Source organism: Tachysurus fulvidraco, chromosome 26 (genome assembly GCF_022655615.1).
Source record: "Tachysurus fulvidraco isolate hzauxx_2018 chromosome 26, HZAU_PFXX_2.0, whole genome shotgun sequence".
Classification (NCBI taxonomy): Eukaryota; Metazoa; Chordata; class Actinopteri; order Siluriformes; family Bagridae; genus Tachysurus; species Tachysurus fulvidraco.
Genome location: NC_062543.1, coordinates 8,117,245 through 8,132,629, shown reverse-complemented (window position 1 = coordinate 8,132,629; position 15,385 = coordinate 8,117,245). Strand labels below are relative to the sequence as shown.

Sequence of the window (15,385 nt, the reverse complement as noted above, 5' to 3'; positions counted from 1 at the left end):
AAAGTATTATTATAAAACTATGATCTAGATTTAAACTAGTAGACAAAAATCTCTAGCAACAAAATTTTTCAGAATTGTTGAACTAATATAGTGTCTAGTTTCTCAAAGGCTCTTGTCAATAATACAGGACAGGGAATGTATTACAGCGTCAAAAGTTACTGAATATGAAAGGATCTGGGCAGCTTAGAAAATTTCTGCATAATTTTAATGAAGAAGTGTTGAGTGGGAGCAAATACTGTGTGTGTGTGTGTGTGTGTGTGTGTGTGTGTGTGTGTGTGTGTGTGTGTGTGTGTGTGTGTGTAGGGTTGTTACAAAAAACAATCCATAAAATGTCAAAAAACCAAGTGAAATTATTTGATGTGATAATATGAATTTGCTATCAAAGGCCATCAAATCTTAGTTGAAGATTTATATATGTATGTATGTGTGTGTGTGTGTGTGTGTGTGTGTGTGTGTGTGTGTGTGTGTGTGTGTGTGTGTGTGTGTGTGTTTGGCTTATATATGCAGACAATGGCGTACCGTTTTTCTCACAGTACGCCATTAGCTACATAACCAGTCCAAAACAAACGCTGTCATGGTACCGGGACTTCTGAAATCCACATAACAACATTGCACGGCATTCTGCAGCTATTCACGCAGTGTTGTGTGCGCATGCGCAGTCGACACTCTTTTTAGTTTAGTCTATTTAAAGGGACACAAGATTCCCTGGGTGTATGTAAAGTGTATGTAAATCTGACCATAGATATATACATCTATGAATCTGACGCTGTAATTACTGAAGCATTAACAAAACATAAATATACACACACATATGTGTTAATGTTGACGCTTTACATACACTTTCCCCCAGGGAACCGTGTGTCCCTTTAAATAGACTAAACTTGTAGAGTGTCGACTGCGCATGCGCACACAACGCTTTGCGAACAGCTGCGAAATGCCGTGCAATGTCCCGGTACCATGACTACGTTTGTTTTGGACTGGTTATGTAGCTAACGGCGTACTAACTGTGTGCATAAATATCTTTTGAAAATATAAATATGTATTTATATACATGTATATAATGTCAGATAACGTGATGTTATTGTATGTGACACTGTTTTAAATCACCGGAAGAGTCAAACTTTTTTGTTTTCTGCTTATTTTCCCCCAAAGTACACAAAGGTGGTTCATGTCATAAAAACAACTCACGGAATCTATTTAACATAGCGGGGAAAAAATAAGCACTTTAACCCCCCAAAATACAAAATGTTTACTTAATATTAGGTTAATAAAAAAAACAAAACCATAGCACGCGCTGCTGTAACGAGCCAATCAGAGCCTTGGCTCAGTTGTTTACACTCGCTTCTGCAGGAAGAGAGAACCAGACTCTGTAAATCCCGATGAAACATTTTAATATCTGTCTACACGAATAAATCTATTAAAGATTTTCAGTCAGAATACGATTCCTGTGTAATAACTTACAAGTGATCTTTTGTAGACAGTAAATATATATTTATTTTTTGCAAATTAAACGTATAATTGTCAACAAACCCTTGATATTTTGTTGTGCGCGTCCAATTTCTTACAACGAATAATTATCGTGAGCTGACAGGCATGCAAAGTGTGATTATAATGAGGACAGTTTGTTCTTACCGACCCGAGCGATCTCTAAGTCTCTCTGCTTGTTTTTGTTGCTGAACAAACTACAGTAGCAAATCAGATTGCGTGCTGAACCCGGAAATGACGCGAGTGCGCGTGGCGTCATTATAGAGAGAGGGTTTTTTAAATCAGGGTAAATTTAACATTTTTTTTAATAATTAAAAGAAAAACATAAACTGAACTCCTGTACAATTCTTCATACAACATGTATTTTTTGTAGCTGTTGTATCTGTATCTATATATACACCTGTGACAGTGACATGACATACAGCTAAGTATGGTGAACCATACTCAGAATTCGTTCTCTGCATTTGACCCATCCAAAGTGCACACACACAGCAGTGTACACACACCGTGAACACACACCCGGAGAAGTGGGCAGCCATTTATGCTGTGGCGCCCGGGGAGCAGTTGTAGGGTTCGGTGCCTTGCTCAAGGGCACCTAAGTCGTGGTCGGCCCGAGACTCGAACCCACACAACCTTAGGATTATGAGTCAGACTCTCTAACCATTAGGTCACGACTTGCCCTTAATATATATATATATATATATATATATATATATATATATATATATATATATATATATATATATATATATATATATATATATATATACAGAGAGAGAGAGAGAGAGAGAGAGAGAGAGAGAGAGTATATATAAACAGAGCTCTCAAGTTTTGAAGACAGGCAAGCGTGACATCTCCACCCATTTCACACACACCCCCACCCATACCATCGCTAATGAATGTTTTTTTTTTTTTCATTGGTTGCGTTAAATCTTACCCAAATAGTACTATTTTCTGATTGGCTGATAAGTGTCAGGCTCGACTAAGCGGCGCGGACTGATACATTTTGGGCGCTGCGGCTTATTAAATATATGATAAATAGTCAAAAAGTTTTTCTGCGTGAGAAAAACGATGTGTGGCGGGAGAGCGTGAGAAAATAACAAAATGAGTGTCAATGCGTGACACTTGACAGCCCTGTATAAAGGAGCTGTGTGAAGAAACCCAAAATTACCGGACTTAATGACTACAGACCTGTGGCTCTAACGTCTGTGGTCATGAAAGACTGGTTTTGGCTTATCTGAAGTACATAACTGAACCCTTACAGGACCCTCTGCAGTTTGCCTACAGAGCAAACAGGTCTGTGAATGATGCAGTCAATATGGGACTGCATTATGTTCTGCAACATCTGGACAGACCAGGGACTTATGTGAGCATCCTGTTTGTGGACTTCAGCTCTGCCTTTAACACCATCATCCCATCACTACTCCAGCTCTCCGTGCCCTCCTCTGTCTGGCAGCAGCTAGTGTGACTGGGAAAACTCAAATCCATCAGCACTGGCACCCCTCAGGGTTGTGTCCTCTCCCCACTGCTCTTCTCCCTGTACACAAACGACTGCACCATGACCCCTCTGTCAAGCTCCTGAAGTTTGCAGATAACACCACGCTGATCGGCCTCATCCAGGACGGTGACGAGTCTGCCTACAAACTGGAGGTTGAACGGCTGGCTGTCTGGTGCAGTCTAGACAACCTGGAGCTGAACACGCTCAAGACAGTGGAGATGATCGTGGACTTCAGGAGAATCCCCCCTGCTCTTCCCCCACCTCACCATCATGGACAGCATTGTTACAGCAGTGGAGTCATTCAGATTCCTGGGAATCACAATCTCCCAGGACCGGAAGTGGGACATTCACATTGACTCCATTGTGAAAAATTCTCAGCAGAGGTTGTACTTCCTTCCCCAGCTGAGAAAGTTCAACCTGCCACAGGATCTGCTGAAACAGTTCTACACTGCCATCATCGAATCCATCCTCTGCACTTCAATTACTGTTTGGTTCAGCTCAGCCACCAAATCTGACCTCAGAAGACTACAGAGGGTAGTCCGTAGTGTTAATTTCGTCAGACGAGACGAGACGGAATATGTTCGTCAGCAACCTTTTTTTTTCATGACTAAGACGAGACGATGACAAGACTGCACCACTGTCCAAAAACGCTGACTAAGACTAAATTAACATGTTGACGAAAAAAGACGAGGCGAAAATGTTTCGTATAAAATAAAAACTAAGATAAAATCTCTCTTCATTTTCGTCTACAATTGTCTCTGCTTTTTCATCAGCTGTTACGCCTTTAAAATATTCAGAACGAGTTCGCGGCTTCGCGCTGTTGCTCAAGTTACAGGTCTCATACGCCTGTGGCTGCAACACGGAACTGCTGAACAATTGTATTGCTTCCGCTAAAGAAAATAGTGCGCTCCGTCTCTACGGTTAGAGTCCTGGGTGTCCATGGCAACGCTCTGTTTTTCATGGCAACGGTGTGTTATAGTTAGCAGCGGTCTGTTATCAAGAAATAAAATAGTGTGTGCTTAGAAAAAATCCGTCCACACGCCGCACAAAAAAATAAATAAATAAATCCTGAGCGCAAGTCCACCGTCTAGGCGGCTTTTTGCGTTAAATTATATTTCCTGTCGCTGCACAGGCGCTTTTATTGTACATGACAGCTTATGTCCCGATGACCGGTCTTTGCATTACGATTAAAAACAGTATCAATAAAGTAAAAAAATGTGATGTGCATCAAGTTCGAGTGTTTGCACTGTTTAAACGAGTGTTCTCACTGATACTTCTCACTGATACTTTTGTGATTCGCGGAGTTTTGACAAGTTTTATAGCCTTGGGGCAAGTCGTGGCCTAATGGTTAGAGAGTCTGACTCGTAATCCTAATGGTGTGTGCAATACCATGTATTACTTGCATTAAGTTGGTAATTTACTTTTTAATTAACACTAGTAGTCTGGACTGCCGAGCAGACCACTGGCACAACTCTCCCCACTCTTCAAATCTGTACTTCTCCAGAGCGAGCAAAAGGGCAAAGAAAATAACTCAGGACCCCTCACATCCAGCACACTCACTCTTGGAACTCTTGCCATCTGGTCGACGCTACAGAGCCCTGAGCACCAGAACGACCAGATATAGGAACAGTTTCTTCCCTCAGGCAATCCATCTGATGAACACTTGACATACACGGAACACACAACACTATTCTTACATTATTTACTTAAAACACATACATACTTATTTATATTTCAATTTGCACATTTTCCACTGTACATACAAACTGACTATATTATATATGTGTTAGTGTCTTGTCAATGTCATTATGTTACACTGTGGAGCTTCTGTACTAAGACAAATTCCTCGATATGTGAAAACATACCTGGCAGTAAAGATCTTTCTAATTCTGATTCAGATTCTGGACTTGTTTATTCAGCTTGCACATTTTTAATGCCATCTACTTGTTGTTCCTTTACAACAGTGTCTGCACATTATTTTCAATGCCATAGCCTTTTACTTGTATTTTCAACAATGTCCACACATCTCTGCACTGCTCTAGCCTTTATATTTATTGACTGTACATATGTTTACATATATGCCTATTTATATCACATGCTGTTCATATGTTTACATATACGTCTATATATATATTACATGATGTACGTATGTTTACATATACGTCTATATATTACATAATGTACATATGTTTACATATATGCCTATATATATTACATGATGTACATATGTTTACATATACATCATGCAATATATGATTTGCAATGGACTGGAATTCCAACCTATGTGAATTCTCTTTACTCATTCATTATATTACATACACAGCGTTTAGCAGACACGCATATCCAGAGTGACTTCGATTCTTTTTTTTTTATTTCAATTTAAGCAACAGTGCAATTGAGGGTTAAGGGCCTTGCTCAGGAGCACTCAGGGGTAAACATTTAAAATACTTATTTCCTCTCACTGTATACTAATATACAATTTGTACATATATATATATACATATCTGTATACATATATACAAATAGTGTTTGTATTATAACTATTACTGAATTGAAATGTATGATATTATTGAAATAATTTTTATAATATCTTGTACATTAGTGCATTAGTGAAATAACCTGGAATCAACATGCATTGTAATGGCTCTATGAACAAAATCTTTCATCTAAACAATCTACAAAGGTCATGTTTTACATTTTCCTCTTAAATCTCTCATTTATGCTACTGAAATTACTGAGCATGTCTCATAAAGTGTTACAAGCTATTATGTTAAAGGCTGTCTGCAATTTCTTTTAAACAAGTCAGTTTAATAAATATTGTCCACATGGAGTTTTTGTTCAATTTTAAACTGATTTTAAATGACATTATCTGCTATGCATGTATATTGTTAATATTTGAGATAACTGTCTTCAGGAAATAAAAGTTTACTGTTGAGTTTTACTCACAGTCAGATCTGCATCTGTGTTTCAGTTTAGAGACTCAAAAAAGGACACTGTTTAAATTTTACTAACATTTTCAGCCACAATGTCAGTAAACACATCAAATCCCATTAGCTCTGAGATTAATATTTAATCTTATTTTAAAATCAAAGTAGGTGTTCATTTAACACTGTACATGTCTACATGCAATACTCTTCTTTCATTACAATCAATTTATTGGAATTAAATAATCATAAAAAAATGTGATTAATTGCACATCAAATTTGATTTTGTGTTTATATTTTGCTTTTGCTGCTGCATGACTGGTGCGCACCGCCCTCTGCTGGCCACATTGTATAATTGCATATATCTGTGTAGCATACAGCAGTATTGGTGCAGAACTCATTTATCTTTAAGTCAATAAGATAAAGCAGTCGTTTGGCCAGGCACGGTCAAAGTGATAGAAAGATAGTGAATATATTTTATAGTTTTGTTTAGATACAGGGATTCAATAATATCATGGAATGTTATACTGATGCTAGCATTATTATAACGTGTAGTATAAGTCTCTTTGTGATTCTGATATATTTTGCTCACCGGATCCATCCTGATGTCCTAATTCCTGTTGGATTTCTCATCACTCTCAGCTGCTGAAGATGACCCCACATGGACAGCCTAAGAATACCCTTAGCAACCATATAGATGACTTTGGACTGCATTTGATTCAAACAATTTTGCCACAGTGGGTTAGGACTGCTGTGATAGCTTTAGAAGTGGAAATGCCACAACCAGTTTGGCACTCAACACATAGACATGTGGTCTTTGTGGACAACAACTGCCTCATCAATACACAATTGTCGGACTGGATATTTATAATCACACCCTCCGGTGTCACCCATATGAGGATGAGGTTCCCCTTTGAGTCTGGTTCCTCTCAAGGTTTCTTCTTTTACCATCCAAGGGAGTCAACTGAGTCACCTCAGACTCATTGGAAATAAATACAAGCACATTTAAATATATCTAATATTAATCTTGAACTGTTGTATTATATTAATCTTTATATTAACTTTTTTATGTTTATGTTCTGTAAAGCTGCTTTGAGTCAATGTACATTGTTAAAAGCACTATTCAAATACATTTGAATTTGAGTTCAAGTCTCCATTGGAGAAGAGTCAAAATAAATTTCATGTTAAAAATAGATTGAATTCCACACTATCTGGTGTCACCCAGATAAGAAGTTCCATTTTAAGTCTGGTTCTTCTCAAGATTAAGTCTGGTTCTTCTCAAGCTTCCTTATGTCATCTCATGTTGTTTTCCTCACCGTTTCTGCATCTGGCTTGATTATTATAGAGAAATGTAAACATTTGAAATTCATATACAGAATTTATATAGTTCTGTAAAGCTAATGAGTGACTATCAATTGTTAAAGGTGCTATAGAAATAAACTGAATGTAACTGAATGTGTGATATACAACAACTAAATGCCCTACCAAGGGTTCTTATGATCTTGATGTGACCTTGATCCAACACATCTTTTGACCTCTCTATAGCAGACATTGTTCTATAAGGAGGTGATCTGTGCACTAGAAAAATATTTTGCTTGAAAATAAAACACCGTTTTTGTAATTTATTATACAACATAAATTAACACGCTAGTTTTTGTGAATTAAAAATAGCTAGTAATGTTTTCAGTCAGCTACTCTTGTGTTAACAACAACCTTTTTGTTATATAGGTATAAGAGTAGTGGTCCAACAATGTACCACAAGCCATAATGTACCATTTAATGGACTCCAGGTGAATTATGCATTATCCGTTGACATAACCCACACAGCAACATTACTGAGAGTGCAGCTGACTACAGGAGCTTTATAGACAACAGTGAGGATTCAGCATCAGCAGCACCAGCAGCATCAACGCGGATATTTAAGGTGACCGCATCGCCAAGATCTGCAGATCTTTACACTGCTTACAGTGCTCGGTTTCAGTTTTCAGGTAATATATAAGCTATATAATGAAAACATTTAATTTACCAGGATTTAACCTTCACCTTAATGTGGTACTCTGGTGTGCGACATTGGTACTCTGGTGTTGCGACATTGGTACTCTGGTGTTGCGACATGGTCCTGAATCAGGGCATCAGATACATATCCTGTATGTTACATAGAATGACGATATTAATAGCTTAGATTGACTTTTTTGTCCTGTTAGTTTTGTCTGTGTCTGTGTCTCTCTCTCTCTCTGTGTGTGTGTGTGTGTGTGTGTGTGTGTGTGTGTGTGTGTGTGCGTGCGTGCGGGCGGGCGTGCGTGCGCGCGCGAGCGCGTGTGTGTGCATGTGCGTAAATTTCATTTAATAGTAGGGGGGACAATAACTATAAAATTTCTCATGAGCAAATTTTTGAAGGGGGACACAAATAATAGTCTAATTGTACTTATAAAGATTATTATTGTAGCATGGAGACTGCGTCATTATGGTTATTTTCAAAGTTTTTCTTCAAAGAAAGTAAAACTATCATAAAAATAATCACAACAATAAAAACAAGGAATTAAAAAAGGGTTAAAGGTTACAGTGCACTGTGCAACCAGCTACTGTAAACAAGCTATTGTAAACAAGCTAACGTTAACTAGATAGTAAGTAAGATTTTAATCGCTAATATGGCAGATACATGGAGAATTACGTCGGTAATCAGCATTTTGCCGCAAATATTTATGAATGAGTTTGCCCCAGCTACATTAAAGAGAATCGCTTTATTTAAAGTGAACAAAATAATAAGATAATTATATATTTATGTAATATAATTATAATAATAAAATAATAAGCCGCAGCCACACACCTGACTCCTGTGTGCAGAGTAGATGAACTGGGAAAGCAGGCAGTGGGTCAAACCACTGTGAGGAAGCGGAGGGGGAACTCAACTGTTTCTAAATGCAGTTTTTGCGGGGGTTTTTTCTACTTACACAATTATTTAGGTATACATACATATATTTTTCACAATAGAGAGTGCGATATTTTTTAAATAATTTTTTTGAGGGGGACATGTCGGGACTTGCCCCGGGATTTACGCCCATGCGTGTGTGTATGTGTGTTTGACAGAGATACGCAGTGTTTTAATCATCGGGCGCATTCTGCAGTTATCTCTCGCATTTAAACCATTTCCTAATCATTTCTACACAAATTGAGATATTCTAACTGTACTGCTTGTGTTTAAAGCAATCCAGTCTGATCGTCCGACCATGATTCTGCATCCTCCTGCACGAACCGTATGCGCCCTGGTTGGTAAGTAAACATGTCTCCTCCGTTTTCCACTTTATTTCCAGCGCATCTTAATTTACACTGAATAATCCAGTGATTCGTCTATTTACCATAACTGTCTATTTACTAAGCCTTCTGTAAAGTGTTTGTCGACATATTTAGCATCTACTTAGCAAAAATCAACATTTTTAGCATCAACATATTTCAAAAATCAACATATTTAGCATCTACTTAGCAAAAATCAACATTTAAACAGCTCCATTGGCCTTTTTTTGCGTAACAGTAGGATTTTATTGGGTTATAAATGTAATTTAGAATGGATTAAATGAAATTGCTTGTTTTTGGTCATCAAAACTGCACTAGGTATTAATCCATAATGACTAGAGGCTTTGATTTTGAGATGACTCTAGAGTTAGACTCTATTACATTTCATGTAATGACTGTACATTTCTGTAGACTGTAGATTTCTACATTTCATAGTGCAAATCAGACCAAATTCCAAGCCATGAACTCCAAGGAGCTTGTCACTAAACCTCCAAGATCAGGTCAAGACTAGAGGCGATCGCTCTAAAAGAAGAAGCCTGGCCTTCCTTAAACTTTCAGTAAATGTATCTTTATTATTTTATCACACTTGCTGAAACACAAGCAAATGATCAAACACCTTGTCAGAATTCAGAGTCCTCCCCTGAGTGACATATCACAGGGTGGTACAGAGTTCTGGCCAGTTTCCTATTTTACTAACTATCTACTTTCACTAATACAGTAGTAAACAAAAAGACATTTAACCTCTCTCCTTTTACTACAACTACTTTTGCTGATCAGTGCAGCCAGCACTGGCAGTGAAGGTTCTATGTTTTTTTTTAATGGGACCAATTATTATTTATTGGACAACAGGTTTGAGTTAAATGTCCCATCATTTATTTGGACAATATACACTTTCCACTTGTTCTGCCAAGATGCACAGCTCCTCCAGATAGATGTGTCTATATTATTTATCAAGTCAAGTCAAGTCACCTTTATTGTCACATCACCACAGCACATGTTCCATGGTGAGTGAAATTCTTGGGAGCGAGCTCCAGAAATTGCAGAACCATTTACATACAGTAGTTAAGAAACAGAAATTAGAACAATTTACAAACAGGTTAAAAAACGTGCAAATGTCTCATCGTTGTCGGTGATCAGGCCTATCACCGTTGTATCATCAGCGAATTTGATGATGACGTTGGAGCTATGTGTGGCTGTACAGTCGTGTGTATACAGCGAGTACAGGAGTGGGCTGTAACACTTGCTGTAACACAATCAAATGATCAAGCACCTTGCCAGAACTCAGAGTCCTTCTCTGAGTAGACATATCACAGGATGGTACAAAGTTCCGGCCAATTTCATTTTATTTGAATAAATTAAAAATATATTTTTTTCGTTCACTTTCAGTTATAGATATAAAGCTGTCTCTACCTTGTTCAGTGAAATTCAGCTTATTATTTAGCATCTTATCTGGCAAACATGTACATTTTACATTTATTTATTTACAAATGAGGGAATACAAGCAAAGCAATATATCATGCACAGAAGAAAACAAAAAAGTCCTTACATACAGAATTTGTTAGATGTAAGTACATAAGCTAGTGTAAGTGCAGTTTTGGACAGTTTTGGACAAGTTAGGAGTTTAAACCATTTTTTAAAGATATTGACAGATTTTGTTGTTCAGTTTGGAAGCACTGAGGGACAGTCTGTATGAATGTCCTTGAAAGGGAACTCATCCCTCACTGAGCAAGCATTGGTCTTTATCTGAACACAGGATGGGGAAGGGAAAGAGAGTGTTGAATTAGGGAGGTGCTGTTCCAGACAAGAAAAAAGCTAGCAGAGGGTGAAGAGGAGGGCCGTAATATGGGTCCTCTTGCACTGGTTGAAAACAAATCATGCTGCAGCATTCTAAATCACCTGAAGGTGGTTTATGGAGCAGGCTTTAAGGCATCCAAGCAATGTGTTGCAGTACTCCAGTTTTGAGTTAACAAGAGCCTGGTAAATAAATCCACATTTTTTTTCTGTCTGAAATTAGAAATATGTTTTAAGCTCTTACTTATGATGAGACTGTGAATTATACAGCAGGCCAGATAGATGAAACAGTAAAAAAAAATCTTGTGTAAATAAATAGTAAAACTTGGCTGCTATTTATTCTTGTAAGAAGGGTGTACTTATTTATATTTATAGTAATAAAGATATTTACAGTCATGGCCAAAATTGTTGGCACCCCTGACATTTTTTCAGAAAATAAAGTATTTCTCACAGAAAAATATTGCAATTACACATTTTGCTATACTATACACGTGTTTATTTCCTTTGTGTGTATTGAAACAACACAAAACAACAGAGCAAAAAGCAAATTTGACATAATTTTACACAAAATTCCAAAAATGGGCCAGACAAAATTTTTGGCACCCTTTTAAAATTGTGGATAAATAAGTTTGTTTCAAGCAGTGATGCTCCTTTAAACTCACGTGGGACAAGTAACAGGTGTGGGCAATATAGAAATCACACCTGAAAGCAGATACATTTACTGCATTTAGCAGATAAAAAGGAGAGATGTTGACTCAGTCTTTGCATTGTGTGTGTGTGTGTGTGTGTGTGTGTGTGTGTGTGTGTGTGTGTGTGTGTGTGTGTGTGTGTGTGTGTAAGCATGGAGAACAGAAAGAGGAGAAGAGAACTGCCTGAGGACTTAAGAACCAAAATTGTGGAAAAATATCAACAATCTCAAGGTTACAAGTCCATCTCCAGAGATCTAGATGTTCCTTTGTCCACAATGTGCAACATGATCAAGAAGTTTGCAACCCATGGCACTGTAGCTAATCTCCCTGGACATGGATGGAAGAGAAAAATTGATGAAAGGTTGCAACGCAGGATAGTCCCTAACAAAACATAACAAAATTCTGGGTGAGAGGTGTAAGAATATTATTGATAGTTATAGGAAGCGACTGATTTCAGTTATTTTTTCCAAAGGGTGTGCAAGCAAATATTAAGTTAAGGGTGCCAATAATTTTGTCTGGGCTATTTTTGGAGTTTTGTGTGAAATCGTATTGTTTCAATACACACAAAGGAAATAAACATGTGCATAGCAAAACATCTGTAAATGCAATACTTTTCTGTGAGAAATCCTTTTTTTTTTTTGGAAAAAAATCAGGGGTGCTACCAATTTTGGCCATGACTGTATAGTAACCTCCACTCTTTAAAGAATACTTTGGGATCTGATCTGTGGGGTTTTGCCAATTAGTTTTAAGAGCATTCGTGAGTTCAGGCATGATGTCAGGTGAGGAAGCCTCGGGTGCAGTCAGTATTCAGATTCATGCTAAAGGTGTTCAGTGAGGTTGAGGCCAGGGCTTTATGCAGAACACCAACCTTAGAAATACCTCATTTACTGTCCACACAGGAACCTTATCATGCTAGAGCTGGTGTGGGACTCAATTTCAGTAGGGAAGGCTCTCAAATGGGTGCTGTGGTCAGATGTCAGTGTTTATATGTGAGAGTTTCAGGTAAATGATTCTCTGGATTGATGAGAAAAAAATGTAAGGATGTTGACTGAACTCCAAGTACTACATCTGGTGAAAACTGCTCAACAACTGGCTAGTACTATCTCTATGGTGAAACATAGTGTTGGTAGCATAATGCAATAGGAGTGCTTCACAGGGATGGGGAGACTAGTCAGAATGGATGATTGGATGAATGGAGCTAAGAACCGATGTGTGTAATGTACAGGAAAAATAGCATATTATAGTACCAGATTATTATTATTATTATTATTATTATTATTATTAAATTCATAAACATACCTTTACATGCTGATATCATGGCTATGCTAATATACATATTATATTATATGCAATAATGTCATGTATGTGTCTAGAAACTAATTTTGCAGGCGGTTTACTTTCAGCTGAAGACACTATGTTAGCAACAGCACAAGCTACATTGCAGTCAGCTATATCTGTATTTTCTTTCCATCATAGAAGTGTATTTATGAGTTTATGAAACGCTAGAAGGGGCTTTGCCTGTGTTCTCTTTTTTTACATCTTTTTTTTGTCAGCAGTGTTTTCCTGTCACAAATATGACCATTTTATTCGTTTTTGAATCACTTTTTGTTTGATTATTTATTATGTATGCAATAATGCATGACTCTGCATGTTTTATTATTGTAATGCTATGCTATGAGTACCAAATCTGCTTAATGTTTCAGTGTTTTTGTCATGTATGATTGGACTGACTGCTGCATCAACGGGCTACCAGAAACCAAGCTTCCTAGATTTTGATTCCTGGTGGTATCACACACCCCGTGGCCCTCAGATATTCTCCTGCATCACCTACTTGGAGAGGAATGTACGTGTGGATTGTGAGTTTCCAAAAAGCGACAAAATTCCTGGGCCGTTCTGCGAGTTCAAACAGGATGGACGCCTGATGGGAACCACGAATCCCAACAACCCAGTGCACCTCATCCCGCCTATAGAGACCAGACGTCGTTCCAACGTTTCACTGGTGCCTAACAACATATGCCGCCTCACCTGGATGCCAATGTCAGATGAACGAGCATACACATATACCTGCAGGGTATATCAGGGAAGCACCTGGAAAGAGACTAGCATGGCCTTTTCTCAAAGTGAGTGTCATGTATATGAGTTTTGAAATGATTGTTCATGATCATGAGTATAAATCTGGAAGAATAGTTTTTATATAGTTTTACTTCCTCTCGCTCTATTTCTCAGGAAATCTTCTAATCTGCTCTGCTATGAACACAGAAGCTCAGGCTACATTCTGGATTATTTCCATTGCCATCTCAATTCCTGTCTCTCTGGGGCTTCTGCCAGCATGATCCGCAGTGATCAACATACAAATACTCAACATCATGGCGTCCATGTGGTTCTTATGATTATCAGATTTAAATGATTAAATTTTTTTTAACTCCACATAATATGTATTGGGCTTCATTTATCAATAGTTTATCACAAATTGTTTATAAATAATTTTGAAGGCCTGAAGTAAAACTTGGTAAAAGTACACACCTGAAGTCAAAAGGGGTGTAAGAAACAGGTCAGGCACGGCACATAAATTAAGACTAATAATAATAAATGGATTAAAAGGTTTAATGGGAGAGAGGAAAGCTATTGTATAAATGAAACAGCCCTGAAATTCTCCACTAAAGGATAATAAATGTGTGCTACCAGTAAACCACTGATAAAGGGTTTAAAAACACACTGAAATTCAGTAAAGCAGCTCAGCTAATGCAGCGAGTCGGTGACCACAGACACACTAACCTTTCCACCTGTTATAGATTCCCTTTCTTTTATCATAATTGAATAGTTATACAATAGTTAACTATCCTCATTTATACAATTTCAGTTTTTATTCAGGATCATGATGGATGGATCCCTGTCATGGAAACACTGAGTATGAGGTGGGAACAAACGCACTTCTCAGATAGCTAGCCTTATTAGTCAAAATGTAGAAACTTATTTTGAATAAGTTTTTTTCTGGTCATTGTAATATAACATGTTTCACAAAATGTTTATATTTTCAACCTGACAATGTAATCTGGATATAAGATCGCAGTAACTCATCACCGATTACACAATTTGAAGCTGACCAGTCAAGGCTCATATTAGTGAGTATACCTTACATTTTAGAAACATTTGGGAGCTTTTAAACAGTTCCTGTTTTTTGGGTGAATTTGATAAATGATGCCCAGTATATAGACATTAAATATGTTTTGCTTTTCCTTGTCAGTTAACTCTACAACAAGAATTTGTTTCACTTTATATCTTACATTGTAAATCCAAAGAACTACCATACAGTATAGTACTTTTTCTGCACTTACAATACAATACAGTCCTCTCATGATTTTATTTTTCAGATAATTACATGGAGCTATACTTTTACTTTTTGATATATAATATTAAATAAGAAACAGCAGAGTGAGGTCATATTAAAGGCTAATCTTAGCTAATGTTGGTACTGATGCTTGGCATTCATTTACAGCCAAATGTATTGTAATGTGTCTTGATGCTATTCATGTTAAAGCAAGCTAAATTGTCTTCCAGTTTTTGCCACAGTCCTTAATGTAGAGGATATAACACTCTATAGGACAGCACTCCCACCACGTAGCAAAAATACTATTATTTATCACTACTGTCTTATATATACATATACGTATACGTATATATATATATATATATATATATATATATAT

General features: G+C 37.3%; 2 protein-coding genes across 4 annotated transcripts in view; one reads left to right on the top strand and one right to left on the bottom strand.

Moving 5' to 3' along the window:
* Positions 1-1,951, bottom strand: part of tbcelb (tubulin folding cofactor E-like b) — an 18,140-nt gene extending 16,189 nt beyond the window's left edge. The window contains exon 1 of one of the 3 annotated variants that reach the window (XM_027165591.2): positions 1,633-1,951. The gene's annotated coding sequence lies outside the window, so the exon portion shown is untranslated. Of the gene's footprint in view, positions 1-1,530; positions 1,564-1,632 lie in introns of those variants that run through there. The other 2 variants (XM_027165593.2, XM_027165592.2) reach the window with 2 other exon arrangements.
* si:ch211-215c18.3 lies at positions 511-15,385 on the top strand. The gene is made up of 6 exons (XM_047809636.1): positions 511-532; positions 2,942-3,155; positions 7,735-7,895; positions 9,112-9,177; positions 13,382-13,798; positions 13,905-15,385. The coding sequence occupies exons 1-6, from the start codon at positions 511-513 to the stop codon at positions 14,009-14,011; spliced, it is 987 nt and encodes a 328-aa protein (XP_047665592.1). The 3' UTR covers positions 14,012-15,385.